The sequence below is a fragment of the Telmatherina bonti genome (genome assembly GCF_933228915.1).
Source record: "Telmatherina bonti genome assembly, chromosome: 17".
Lineage (NCBI taxonomy): Eukaryota > Metazoa > Chordata > Actinopteri > Atheriniformes > Telmatherinidae > Telmatherina > Telmatherina bonti.
In genome coordinates, this window is record NC_136615.1 from 10,435,115 (window position 1) to 10,450,404 (window position 15,290).

Below are 15,290 nucleotides of genomic sequence, written 5' to 3' on the forward strand. Positions count from 1 at the left end.
TATGTGAAGAAATGAGGGGTGGTTTAAAACTTTCCAGCCAATAGCAGTTTAGCACAACAGAAAATCAGCCTATTTATTATTGTTTTGTGTCTTTGTGGGACATTATAATGGTCAGAAAAATATAGCCAACAAGATATTTTCTTCTTTCTTTTTTTCCTCCAGGATGGGCTGCGGCGACTGTCTGGGAATGAATATGTTTTCTGCAAAAGTACGTTTCAGTTCATCTTCCCGTTAACTGCAAAAGCCAATTTTTAAGAACTGATCAGGTTTTTGAGTCATTAGACTGAACCAAACAGCTGAGACAAGAATGAATAAATACAGAGTTACTGAGGGCTAAGCAGTGAAAACATCACTGTGTGCTTACTTTCACAGAATCTCTTTTTCCATCTCAGTTTGTTATGCAACCCTGCTTCTACAGTTTAAGTCATGAGATTAATCAACAGTCAGAATATCTAAATCAAGACTCTGTTATACAGAGAATGGGTTTGCAGCATCTTAAGCCAGAGCTGTAGCTCCATCAGCACTCACTGTCCTTTAAACAATCTTACCAAACACCTTCTGTCCACTACAGACTCTTAACCAGCATGTTGGCACTTGTATATAAATGTTACTAATCCAAGAGTGGGTCAGTCTTTTTTATCAAAGCCCACACAGAGTGTTCTTTGTTTGCAACTTTTATGGTTAAATCACCTTTAACCATGTGTGTGTCTGTCTGCCAGACATGAGCCAGAGTCAGCTGGCCATCCCAGTGACTTTGAATGATGTCCCTCCATCCATCGCTGAGATGCTGAATGAAGAGGAATGCTGGGAGTTCAACATCCTGGAGCTGGAGGCAGCTACACACAAAAGGTACCAAGGCAGTTTTTATAAAAGGCAGATGAGATGTTGTATCGTCATGGCAATTCTGCAGCCTTAAATCACAGATTTATTTTCCATATTTTCCTTGTTGAAAATAATTTAGGCATTAAAAGAGCAGTTTTGACTTTGGGAAAAGGAAATTAATGTTATTTCCACAGCTTTCATAACATAAAAAACATCAAATTAGCTCAGTTTAGCAAAGAGGTTGCCAGGCAACAGGGACAGCAAGACTCCAGTTCTTCCATATGGCTCCATATAAACTAGCTAAACTATTTGAAAATCTTTTAAGAGTATTCCCACCTAGAGCAGTTTCATTTTCTAAAAGCACATAAACCCTGTAATCAGAATATGGAAGATGAACCACAGACAGGCGCCAGTTACAGACCAGTAGTTATTGGAAAAATGACGTGAAGATAAACCTGGAGGACGAACAGATGAAAACGCTCCATAATGAAGCAAAAAACAGCAACAGGATAAAACTAGGAAAGTTTTCATTTTCACTTTCTGCTCCATGAATCACCCATTTCTTTGTGTGCTCCTCTGCAGACCACTGACTTACCTCGGGCTGAAGATTTTCACAAGTTTTGGAGTGTGTGACTTCCTGAGCTGCTCGGAGGCCACTTTGCGCTCTTGGCTGCAGCTCATTGAGGCCAGCTACCACTCCTCCAACTCTTACCACAACTCCACACACGCTGCAGACGTGCTGCATGCCACAGCCTACTTCCTGCGCAAAGAGAGGGTGAAGGTTAGAGGAAAAACGCATGTCTGGCATTTGCAAATGAAAAGCACGGGCAGGGTTATTCATGTAACCCTGTCGGGATCGATCAAACCAAGACTTGTGATCAGGTGAAGCTACATTGCATAAAGTCATACTGAATAAAGCTCTGCTGCTCTGTGGTGGAGTGGATGCCCCTTCGCTGAGTGGCCCTTTTGTTGCCCTGCATGCTGAAAGTCCTTCAGGGAGCAGTAAATTCTCAGAAACCATGTTCTAGGAAGCTAGTGAGATCAACACTGGGTCTGGCCTTGGCGTCACTGTGGCACTGGTTTCTGGGAACTGTGGTTACTGAACTTTCAGCTTCCAGCTTTCCTGGTTTCAGGCTGACCAGAAGAAATGGGTCCTGGCAGCTGAGGTTAGCTGTTCTCCGAGGCTTTCCTCAATGAGCATAAACAACAACACGGTGATAACATAATGGAGAACTGGAAGTGTGTGTAGATACAAAGTGAATTTTAAAAAGTCCATCTAGTTGATGGCTTTTCCTCTGTTGTTTCCCAGCAGCATGTTTTTTTTTTTCTGGCTTTTCCTCTGAATGGAGTTAATGGGGAGGATGGAAGGGAGTTATTTATGTGTACATTGTAAAACATTCATGGTCGCATTCAAGGTTGTTGCACAATGAAACATCTGCATGAGAAAAACAACATGTTCAGCCAGTGAGATCATCATACAACTATCCAGCTCAGGCTTAGGAGAATATTTAACATAAATTTTAAAATAAACTTATTGAAGTTTTTTTTTTGTTACTGTGCACAACAGTTTAGTCACATTTAATGGGTAAATAAAGTCCACATTCACAGATTACACAGGACAGATGGTGGTGATGTATTTCACATTAGTTTACACATTTACTGGTTAACATTAGCAAAATGTTTCATCTGTAATAAAGCATCACGCCAAGTGATGAGTCCTGCAACCCAATGAATCACATAATAATGGACACACAAATCACACATCCTGAGGAGATGTATTATTATTTACATGAAGAGGGCATGAAAAATAAACTGCATTGCTTTCCTGCTATTAACATTCTGCTGCATTAAATCAGACTGTATCGTGTTGAAATATTTCCAACTACCATTTCAAAGCGCATATTGTAACAAATCAGACCAAATAAACAATATGGATTTTTATGCTACATTTAATTTCAGGATATCCATTAAACCAGGGGTGTCAGAACCCAGTCCTGGAGGGCCGGTAGCCGGCAGGTTTTTGTTGTTTCCCTCCACCAACACAGCTGATTCAAATCAAATGGATCCAGCAGCTTCTTATCAACCTGTTTGAGTGTCGGTCAGGTGTGTGTTGGAGCATGGAGACAACAAAAATCTGCAGGATACCGGCCCTCCAGGACTGCAGTTTGACACCCCTGCATTAAACAGTCGACTCTGAGAATCGGTTTTATCATGTTCCCTGTAAAACAGCCAGTTATGTCAGCAGGAGATTGCTTCTGCAAGTGACACTCTGCAGAACAGGGACGTCCAGCTCCGGTGCTCAAAGGCCACAATCCTGCAGGTTTTCCATGTATCCCTGCTCCAACAGACCTGAGTCAAATGACTCAGTCATTGTGCAGAACTTTATTGGCTGTTTGATCGATTTGATGGAAGCCAGGTGTGTTGGAGCAGAGATCCACTGAAAACGTGTAGGACGGCAGTCCGTCATGACCGACTTTGGACACCCCCGCTGCAGAAGATTGACAGTTAAGCAGACAAGCCTCAAATTTCCACTGAAGAGGCAAATAACCTGTTGCTAGTAGCTTATGTGGCCCAGTGCTGATGTCTCTGGTTTGTTCCTCATTTCCTCTTCAGGGTAGTCTAGACCAGCTGGATGAGGTGGCAGCGCTGATAGCAGCCACCGTGCACGATGTGGACCATCCAGGCAGAACCAACTCCTTCTTATGCAACGCAGGTAGTGAACTGGCCATCCTGTATAACGACACCGCCGTGCTGGAAAGCCACCATGCAGCACTCGCCTTCCAGCTAACCATGCGTGACAGCAAGAGCAACATCTTCAGGAACATCGACAGGTCAGACATGTACAGACAAGGGGTTTGGGTTTGTCTGCAGTGGCTTCCAAGCTTATACGCAACAGAAGGGCTGCTGTTTAAACTCTAATGAAACAAACTGAATGCAAAGAACAAGGATGGAAACCAATATTAAACGGTCCTGATCTACAGTCCCTGAGGCAGCTCTGCATTAGAAACAGACACAATTCTACGGAAAAAAATCAGTCTAAGGACAGACAGAGTTTTTGCTGTGGGTTTTGTTTGTTTGCTGCATCCACAAATGCAAGTACAAGCTAAAAAGATATTTTTAAAAACAACACACACTAGCAAGACCTACATTTCTAAATATTTTGAGCCAACCTAATAGAAGATGGAGCGAAACAAAGTGGAGACCATCCAGCCTGTTATGAGCATAAAAATGTTGGGTTTCAGGAGAAAATCCATAAAACTGTCTACACAAAAAGGCAGAAATGTGCTCTCAGATGTAGTATTTTCTCCAGATTTAAAAAGGATGTGCCGTTGCAGCAGAAAGCTCGAGTTTTTCTCATATACATGAGTCAGATTTTTACCATGAATAGGCGTAGACAGTCCAGCTTTTTGCTCATTTTCACATAGACATGATAATGATGCATCAGCAAGGAAGAAGTTTAGATACTCATCAGTGATATAAAGAAAATTACACGAGCTGGAGGGAAACAGATTATGGTATGTTGTTCTTTCACTGCCCTCAGAATCCACAAGCAGCACGAGAAACCAGAAAATTAGAAATCTCTCTCAATAATTCACTTTTTAAAGGTCTTTTACAACAGTTATGCATGAGGTATTGTTTTCTTCTTCAGGGTTTAAATTTATTTAACCATTTAAAGCCCAACCTATGAATAACTGAGGAGTAAAGTTCTTTTTTTTCATGAAATCTTTAGTTTTCTCTGTAACAAAATCTGGAAAAATATATTTTTGGGCATTTTTATTAAAATGCAGTCGATCAGATTTATTGTAGTGTAGTGTAGTCGTTGGTATCTACTGGGAGACCAGTATCTTATGGTGTAAACAGGGTTTTGAATAATGTTTCTACAAAAAAATGATGCAAAATGCCTCAGAAACTGAAACATGATACGTTTGGCTTCATAGAGTTAAAAAGATTTTGCTAATATAGGATCTGAAGAAATCACGAGCTGTGCACATTTTCACCACATTGCTGCTCTCTGCTAACAGGAATCAGTTCAGAACGCTGCGGCAGGCCATCATCGACATGGTGCTGGCGACAGAGATGACCAGGCACTTTGAGCACGTCAGCAAGTTTGTCAACAGTATCAACAAGCCGATGGCGGTCATCGAGGAAACCAGCCTGAGCGTGAGTAGCAGTCTGCTGACTTCTTTCTTTTATTTTAAAAGTTTTTGTAAATTTAGCTATGTTGCTTTCCAGTGGAGTATTTTTTTTAATATAAAAAGCAATTAAACCAAAGTGGAATTACAATCTTTGTATTAATCTCGACATTTTTAAAACCGAATCTTCTGAATCATGTAAAAATGTGAGATTTCATGTTTGTTTTGCAACATCAGCTGGTCGGTTGTTACAGGGACCTTGCTAATGACAACAACAAAAATCATCTTTAATAACCATTAAAGAGCATCTTGCTTGTGATTGGATAGAAACAAAATCCTTTGCAGCAGACAAATGTCACTTCCTGTTTCTGGTCCGGACCGTCTCATGAGTCCGTCTAAACCAGTGGTTCCCAAACTTTTTCTGCAGGACTCCTTTTCATCAATGACAATAATGTCAACCCCCCCCCTAAACTAAGAGCACTTGCAGATGTTCTTCTGCTGTTTCTGTTGCCCTCCACCACAATGATCATTTTGATACTGCTTTTTAGTCACCATGTCAGAAAAAACTAGACTGGTCAAACTGGGACTAGATGATCCCAGAAATGATATAAAATTCTTCAAAGGATAGTTTTTTATTTGTGTAATCCTTATTGTGTTAATCAAAGCACAAAGTTTCCTGCGAGATCGGTCTAAAAGATGTAGGTTTGAGCTGGGACTGTTCCAAAATGCTTTTACATGCATCAGTAGTCTGAGGACTACAGATGGAAAGTAGCTTCTAGCTAAACCTGGCATATTCACACAACGTACTGAATTTGTACAAAGTGTTCATTAATGTGCATTGTCCTCATTAAATTTAACAAATAAATGAATAAATAAATAAATAAAAAGCACAGAAATGGCCTAACTAGGCTTTATGAACCAGTGTTTAAAAATAGTTTTTTCTATATCTGATACAGTGTATCAGTGTACAGTGTATCTGGATACACTGTACTTTATTCATGGTTTTCCTAAACTAGCCTCGATTCCAAAAGTCAATATCAGTGTTGCATCATTTTATGTGGTGAAAAGTGATTATAAAAGTGGTTTACAACAGAAAGAGGAAAAGATGTTAACCTCTAGCAAAGGATTCAGTTTCTGTCAGGTCACAAGCAAAGCCTGCTGCTCCTTTGTCTTCCACAAAACTGTGAAGTGAAATGTTATGTGTGTTATGATTTCATTTTTATTTGAATGAAATTACTTTTTTTTTTTTTTTTTTTTTAACTGAAGTTGGGGCAAAATGAATTGTTGTCAAGAACCTCTTCTAAAATAACCAGGCATTTCCAATCATTTTAAATATGAGCAAAGATGCTCATTTCTTTGCTTATGTTCCCGACAGAGCGTGAACAGCGACTGTGATAGTCAGGCCAACATCCGGAACTCTCCAGAGAACCGCCTGCTGATTAAGAGGATGCTGATTAAGTGTGCAGATGTGGCAAACCCCTGCAGACCGCTGGAGCTCTGCATCGAGTGGGCTGGACGGATCTCCGAGGAATACTTTGCACAGGTGTGGGAAAGCTGGATTTAGCAGTGCATTCTAGTTTAAAAACATGCAGCAGGAAGGAGTTTGTAGGTAGCTTTATGCATGTTTTTATCACTTTGATGTATTTTCTGTGCATAATGAATTCAAAATGTGTTTTCACACCTTCCAGGTAGCTTTTTTTTTTTTTTAATTAAAGTGCTCATTTACTGAACCAATTTTCCATCATCACCGTGTTTTCCTGCAGACGGACGAGGAGAAGCGACAAGGGCTGCCGGTGGTGATGCCAGTGTTTGACAGGAATACCTGCAGTGTGCCCAAATCTCAGATTTCCTTCATAGACTACTTCATCACTGATATGTTTGATGCCTGGGATGGTAAGAACTATATTTTCTGCTAATTCATATGTAACATGTTGGCAGCTTGTGCTCCTCAAATGTCAATAAAAACTGGGTCTGATCATGCTGGTGAAAGGTCATGTTCATGGATTCAGATCAATCACACAGCTTTCAAGGAACTAAAGTCGCCATTTATCTAGAGAAGGTCATTTGCTTGGTGCAGCTCCCTCACATGCTTCAGCACTGGTTGTTTCCCTGAAAGCAAGTTGATGTCTTTCATGAAATCTGCTTTGAAACAATTTCTTTACGTTCTCACCCGATTGCAGTTTTTGTTCATCTGTTGCGTGACGGTTTCCTTCACAAGCCTGCTCCTTTTGATCAGATAGTTCTTCTCTGTGGTCAGCAGATTCTCGATGAAATGTAGATCAGACCATGTCAGCACACTTACAACTGCTCAAAATAGCTTAAAAAGCCCATTTAGTGCAGCAAAATCTAATGATTGATGTTGATCGCTGAAGCGGCAGTTTGAACTGGAAATACCAGGGTATTGTGTCAAACTAATGCTAATTATCTAACAGTTGTCAGGACACTTAATCGTTTATCAACCACAGGAAATTTCTTTTCTTTAAGCTTTCACAGCATGGAGTAGAGAAGGAGGAATGCTACTTAACCCTGTTATGAGTCATCTTTCAGCTGTGTCTTTTGCAATTATTACTGCTAATCATCAGCAAACCAAATCTCAGCTGGAATTGTTTGTATAAAACAAACCTGGAGTGATGGGGTCTTTATCGAACTGCTGTTATACAGCACATCTAAGAGCTAGACAAGTAAGATGTTCTGTAAAATTAAGATAATATACATCACAAGTAAATGAAAACAATAAAATAAAATATCTACATTCTGTAAGTACAATAAAACATAATAGATAAACAGGGTTTCAGCTTAAATTGAATGCAAAAGAATATGTAGGTACTCAGAAATGACTAGAGGCTTTTTAAGGTAACAGCACTGCTTATACAATACTGTAAGCTGCTCCAGAGATTAGAAGCAGCCACTGCGTAGGTGGGATCTTCTCTATTTCCATACCTAGTTCTTGGAACACCGAAGAACACATGAAAACCCAGAGTGATCCAGTAGCAGCGTCCTGCTGGGAAGCCTGTCACTTTTTTTTCACAAAAAATAAATGAAATACTGATGGCTGAGGATTTTTGCCTTGAATGAACAGAGCACCACCTACAGTTATATCTAGTATGGTCTAGAGCTGGGGTGTCCCGGTCCAGTCCTCAAGACCTGCTGTCCTGCAGGTTTTCCACGCATCCCTGATCCAACACAGCTGACTCAAATGAATGAGTCATTATGCAGACCTTTATAGACTGTTAAACCCATTTCATTTGAGTCTAGTGTGTCGAAGCAGAAATACATGGAAAAGTTGTAGGACAGCGGCCCTCATGGACTGACTTTGGACACTCCTGGTCGAGAACATTGGAGGAACAAGTCCATGCATGCAGGGTGGAGTGTTTTTAATTTAATTCTGTTTTAATGAAAGTGGAAGAGATGCAGAAGTTAAAGGTTATTTAAGGTCAGTAAGTAACACAGTACGATTACATTTTTGACTGATCTAACAGATGTATGACAATTTTCTGGAGCATCATCAGGGATTTTAGAGTGCATGCAAAGATTTTTTTTAGGTGGGACAGAGCATAATTTTTAGCCACTACTGGTGGGAGGAGGTTAGCATAATCATACACGCCCATTTTCTGAGTGAGAAAATCTTTTTGACTGTCTGAAACTCACCTCAGATAGATTGGAAAAAACAGGCACTTTTAATTCCTGCATGTCTGACGGTTCGGGATTTTGTTGTTTAAAGCTGTAAACATTTAGCATATTGACATATTGGATGGACAAATTTATGCAACACTAAATTGAAAAATGGTGTAAATCCTAATGCTTCGTTAGTGTTTACTGATTCCTTATTTTAGGAATAACAAATTCCCACCACATCACAAACACTCAAACAATTCCCTTAAAAGTTCCTGTAATGTTTTCTCACCTAAGTTCACTGAGGCTGAAGCAGTTTGGTGTCCCTTTGTGGAGGTCTGTCTTACTGTTTGTAAACCTGCTATCTGCAATATTGATAATTACATTAATAAAATTATAATACTAAAATATAACATAACATAATATAATATAATATGTTGTTATTTTCATAGTAATGTTTTTAAAATGTATAATTCTGAGGAACATAAATGAGATTTTAGGTATTAAAACTCCTGGAGACTTTAAAGCCAGCAGAGGAAGATCTAACACACTCACTTTGTAGGAATCGGGTTTTTCTAAGATATCGGGCACAGAAAAAATCTAAGCTGATATTCAACTCTGGAACAGATCATGTTTAGACAGATGAATGAAACTTATCTGACTTGTTGGACATGAACTTGTTTAACAACTTAAATAGAAATGAATAAATTGGATAAAAATGCCTGCATCCTCAGTCTTGCTGTCCGATACGGGTTTAATTTTCCCTGGCTGATTGTTGGATAGTAAATGACAGAAGAAGGGAGAGGTGGAGTCAAAAGAGAAGGGGATTGTATGGTACTTATATTAGCCCCCCATTCCCACTGAATTTCCCTCGAAGTCCAGACTCCCCAAGAGGAAACTTGTTTACTCTCAGCATGGTTCTGATGTCATGGAAAGAATCTAAATGCCAGTGGGACAGAGAGAAACTTCAAGAGGGAAAGTTGGGAACATCGTGTCAGGGATGTGGGGGGGGCTTTACGATGGCTACATTTGGGGTGGGACAAGCGATGAAGCAGAAATTCACTTTTACATAAACACAAAACACAAATACAGCCGCTTTCAATTCACCAGGGTCGCTGCTAGTTCATGTTGGGGGTCAGCGATGCAGCGTGGGTCATTAGCAAGCCGGAAACGAGGATGTAAACAACTCTGAGCAGGTCGCACACAGGGAATGCACTTTCTGCAGAGCAGAAGCTTTGTGTGTGAGAAAGAAAAGGGGGGAGACCTCTGGCCCCCCCACGGCCCGTTAATGCGGGAGTGACCCGGCACAGAACTGCCACTATGCATGAAATAACAAGCAGAGAGCGATGGCAGGTGCAGCTTACGTTTCACTGGCGGTGCTGTTAGTCCTGGTTTTCTGCACAAATCCCTTAAAGTATCTTTCTTTAGTTGAAACTACATTAAGTTTGCATTTATGTGGTTATATACATTTCAGTTTTAGTAATTTAATCATTTCTACATACAGTATACATATTATTCTGTTGTTCCATATTTCTATAGTTTTAACTAAACAATTAGCATAATTGAGCAAAAATTTGCAATTGTTTCTACTTTTTTGAAAAAAAAAAATTCTTTTAAATATTCGAAATTTGAAACTGGATACAAATATTTGGTCATATAGGTAAAGTAGTTGGAATAAGTGTAATCTGAGTTCTTGGATTCTTACATCATAAGAAGTAATAAATGAATTAACAAGCTGAGTATTAGCCGCTGAGGATAAGGATAGATAAATGGGTATGTTGTTTATGAAAATACTGAATCTGCAGGCATGAGAAAATATTTTTGTTGTAGTATTGATTCATCATATTTGAGCTGGCTTTTGTTTCGGGTACGTAAACAGTGATATGGAAAGGAAAAGGAAGAGTCTGGGTCAAAAATCTGTTATTCTGATATCCGCCGGCTGCACAGGAAGCTCACAAACATTGACTGCAGCCCTCAGAGGCAAAGTCAGTAACCGATCTGTTCCCAGATTAGCAGCAGACTAACTTTATTTTACATGTTTATTTTATTTGGCTTTGACTTCAGAAGCATCAACTTTCCCACCCACTTAAATCTTTCTTAAATCTGCAGCTCAGATCAGTCTTGAATGATGTCGTATTTACTTACAGCTCAGTTTCCTGTCATCTCAAGAAAACATATTCTTGTTTTCTTTTCTTTTTTTTTTAATTATTTGCTATTAATTGTATTTTAAATAAATTCCCAGTGACTTCCCGATACCTGCCTGATCAGTTCTTTATCAAACACCTGAATTCTTCAAAATGGCATCAAATATGTAATTTATACCCACAACCCTGAATTGGAACAAGCAGTTTAACTAGCTAGCTAGCTAATGTTAAATTAGCTGTATGTAATGTTAAATTATAAATCTTATTGATAGTATAAAACACTACCTATCTAGCTAGCTAGCTAGTGTTTTATACCATCAATAAGATTTATCAAACACCTGAATTCTTCAAAATGGCATCAAATATGTAATTTATACCCACAACCCTGAATTGGAACAAGCAGTTTAGCTAGCCTAGCTAGCTAATGTTAAATTAGCTGTATGTAATGTTAAATTATAAATCTTATTGATAGCTAGCTAGATAGCTAGCTAGATAGCTAGATAGTGTTTTATACCATCAATAAGATTTATAATTTAACATTACACGAACTAAACTTTCATACATGACTTCATCTTCCTGAATCACATCAGATTCTCCCCTGCAACAGACGCAACTGAGCCAATGCAACGCCACAACATCCTAAATTACATCTTTAGTTATTGCTTTCATTGAAAGACATCTAGCAGCAGTGATTTCATATATTGCATGTATAAGTAATCATCAGTCATACTTAATACATGTATAGGAGCCAGTTGACTGCAATTTACCTTGTTGCTGTTATGCGGACGCTGTACTGTTACCTGAGCAGGTATATGTATATCAGGGGAAGACCTCGCTGGGTCATCAGATGTCTGGCCCAGAAGGGAAAAGGGTTTTTGACTGAAAAGGTGTGAGTTTACACTGTTTGTTTGGCAGGAAGATGCTTTAATACACAATCAAAAGAATAAATTATGACTGCAACTAGAAGAATCCGAGTGGAAAATCGATTATTACAGACAGTATATGTCGAAGCGGCGTGTCAGCCTACCCCTGGGTCCAGCAATCTCAGTAGCTCAGTATAGACTTGACTCCTTCAACATGATAGTCCGTTTTCCGCATTTCTTCATAATGTGTATTTTATGATTTGAGGAACGATGCTAGCTTCCCTGAAATGATGCTTTATGCTACGTCTGCATCATTGCTTTAGTTGCAGGCATCTGCAGTAGTCAATCACACCAAAATAATAGCGTCCTAAAAGATCTTGGAAACTGGCCCAACTTTCCAGCACAGACTCTGGATTATAGACATGTGACTTAAATATTTATCAAGCTATTGCTTGCCACTGAAGTTTTTGTTTTGATCTGGTTTTTTTAGGTCAGGTTACTTGTTTCTGCTGCAAGATTGATCATAAAAAGAGGAATTTTGTTGCAAGTGGGCTAATGTGCCGCTTTCATCAGAATAGGATAATTAAAACTAAAGACTTTAACATGAAGGGACTGTAATGTGTGTGCATGTGTTATCAATAGGACCAGTGGTTTAGTCCATTGTATACATGGGTATGTATTGTATACATGAGTATACCCAATTCTTTTTCAGTCAGCATTGAGTAAACCCACTTCTAAACCTCCTGTCATGCTGCTTGTACAGTTACAAACATCCCTATACATGTACCTGTGTCTCCCAGCAGCTCAGCTGGTTATGCTACACTGGTGCAGTTAGCCATCAGCTGTGTTAACTTTAGCCTGAACATGGACATTTTTAAGATATACAGTATGTATATATGTCCTGTGAGTCAGTATTTGTTTAGTCATTTCATAACTCTTCCTTCCTGAAACCAAAGAGCAGAAATTATGTGACAATGAGCAAATATACTGATGCATTTTTGGGGTGAAGTTAACAGTCGTCTTACATGTTCTTTTTCCTGAAACAGCGTTTTTCTGCGCTACTTTTCAGTTTTTTAAAAAACCATTTACCAACTTCTTGAGGGACCATTACGCCACGGAATAGGACTAAGTGTATGACTCCAATGAGAATATAAATAGAATATCTGCAACTCATGTACACATGACCTGAGTATTGTATTGTCCAGATTAAGGTTGTTAGTCAGACTGTTCCTGTACATCTAGACAATAGACTGGTGTCATAGTTTTAAAACTAATGTGAATTTACTATTTAACGTAGTCAAGCAAAGCATTTTGTTCCATTTTGTTTTCGCTTACTCGTGCGTTGTGTGTATTTGCAGCCTTTGCCAGCTTGCCTGGTCTGATGGAGCACCTGTCGGAGAATTACAAGTACTGGAAAAACTTGGACGAGATGAAGTGTAAGAGTCTGCGCCCTCCTCCACCTTCTCCTCGTCTCATCCAGCTATCTGTGTAGAGTTAGACCACAGATGCAGCCCTGCAGTGGAACAATCTGTCCCTTCAGCTGTGATTTGACTGAGCATTGAGCATCTCCGGCCTGCTTGGATACAGCGTGAAAACTTGGCAGTTTGGGACTCTGAGGGCAGACATCACTGACTGAAGAACTCTGAGAAGCTGTTTCCTTTGTATGCATCTTTTCTTGTGCGCTTTAAGCCGGACAGTGTTCTAGCAGAGGAGAACAAGTATTTGAGGGGCCTGCTGACTGCCCACTGCCACTTTCTGGCCCTCTGAAGTATTCTTGTGTGGACCTCATGGCTTACCTGACAATCTGTACCATACAGTGTATCACACCAGAAACCTGCACTTTATCTAATCAAAACATTTTGATTCTAAGCTCCTTTTTGCTGTGTTTGCTTTTCACACTTAATAATCTTTTATTTTATGTCTGTTTTTCTAAAAGAAATTTTAAAAATGAAGGAGTGACAAAAGCCAGAGACACAGTAGAGTGATCTAATCACACTTTCAGTAAACATGAATTCACATTTTAAAACTTCCTTTTAAAACTGCAAAACTGAAGGTGCTTAGCTGTAATTATTCAATCATATCAAATGTTTGGGACCAATTCTGAAAGACCCCTGACCCAATCAGCCTTGTGCAAGAGGAGAATGCTGTCAAGATATCAAGAGCAGACCTCCAGTCTGGGGTATTGTACTAGGGTCTAGTCTCAGCCATCAGACGACATTTTTTCAACTTCCAGCCCCATTTATTGAGGTTTAAACTAAGGGCTGTGTTTTAAAGTCCGTTAGCTGCAGAAAATATTAAGGCTGTGAAATATCTCGCCCTGTAAACTTCCCTGTCACCATTTTTAGTGCACTGTGAAAGCAGCTAGTGAGGATGAGGAGGATCCTGTTAAACCTGTATGTCAGAGCGAGTTGCACTGTATCAGAGCTATTTAGTTTGCAGATGTTTCATAACTTTGTGACACTAACTGTAGACGCACACAGGCCAGAAGAAACTAATAGTATGGAGTATTTGGATGGTATATGTTTAATGTAGAGCTTCCCTGACTCTGGACACATTTCTTTGTTTTGACATCACTTTGGCCTGAACCGTTACTGAAGGCGCAAATGGCTTTCGCTATTTTTATTGAGTAGAGTTTTAGAGTATCGCAAATTTTTTTCCACAATTCAGCTAGCAATCATTCGGCACATCAAAGACAATTAAATCGTGGGATTTGCATAATGTGTCTGCCCCCTGCTGGCAGTGGATCAGTGATGCAGAGAAAAAAACATCAGTTCCAGTCTCCAAGGATCTGCAGGTTTTAGATGTTTCCATACTTACCAGATACAAAATGAGACGGAGCGCTCCAGCAGCGTGTTGAGTTTTGCACAAGGCAGTGTGTTTAGAGCTGGGAAATATCCAAAACCTGCATGCTAGAGACCCTTGTGACGGGGACGTCATCATTACTGGATGAAAATGAGAGAAAATTTCCTTATTCAGAATGTAAAACAAAAACTTTAAAATGTGTTTCTTGTTCTAAAGATTTTGGCTTCCCAGCATCTCTCAGGTCACTTTTCAGGTGAAGCTGTTGAAAATGGCTGCAACCAGCAGGATGACCGTTGGAAATGAAGATTAGTGGATGAACCTGCAGATGCCCATTAACCACTGTTGCTGAGAGATTTTGTATTATCGAGCAGTTCTTGTCTGTATTAGCGAGTGAAGCAGGAGGAACTGTAGCTCTGTGTGTATCAGTTAAGACGGTGCATGGTGCAGTTTTACCAAAGGCACAGAGAGCTCCTAACAGGTGCCTTATTTATTCTTTGGTCATCTTTACAGACAAAATGTTTATGTTGGAGCTGATTCTTCCCTCCTCTGTACAACAAAGACAAAAAAAAACCAAAAAGACAAGAAAAGCCATAAGTGTGTTAGGTCATGTGACACGTTGCTCCATGCAACAGTTTTAGGTTAGTGAGTCGGTGTTGACGGTTCTGTCACAATGGTCCTGACATTTTTGTCCTGTGTTTTGCACACCAGAAGTTTTGAAGACCTAAATTTAGCGTTTCAGGTGTTTAATTTCAATTCACTTTTAAGTGGTTAAACTGGTCACATCCATGTTCAATGTATTTCCGATGATGTAGTCACCTTATTGACGATCAATGGTCTTAAAAAACGCCTTAATCCTGTCACGTTACACTATTTGGTTCCGCTATCGTTGTAATACACTGTAAACTACCTAATGT

At 39.6% G+C, this 15,290-nt stretch overlaps 1 protein-coding gene across 1 annotated transcript in view; it reads left to right on the plus strand.

Moving 5' to 3' along the window:
• pde8b (phosphodiesterase 8B) overlaps positions 1-13,066 on the plus strand; it is a gene marked incomplete at both ends in the record, with an annotated part of 51,420 nt that extends 38,354 nt beyond the window's left edge. Inside the window, 8 exons of the mRNA XM_079257006.1 lie at positions 163-208; positions 720-849; positions 1,405-1,603; positions 3,436-3,653; positions 4,845-4,983; positions 6,331-6,498; positions 6,719-6,848; positions 12,933-13,066. Of these exons, the coding sequence (XP_079113132.1) occupies positions 163-208; positions 720-849; positions 1,405-1,603; positions 3,436-3,653; positions 4,845-4,983; positions 6,331-6,498; positions 6,719-6,848; positions 12,933-13,066 (1,164 nt within the window). The remainder of the gene's footprint in view (positions 1-162; positions 209-719; positions 850-1,404; positions 1,604-3,435; positions 3,654-4,844; positions 4,984-6,330; positions 6,499-6,718; positions 6,849-12,932) is intronic.
• Between the last annotated feature and the right edge of the window lie 2,224 nt (positions 13,067-15,290).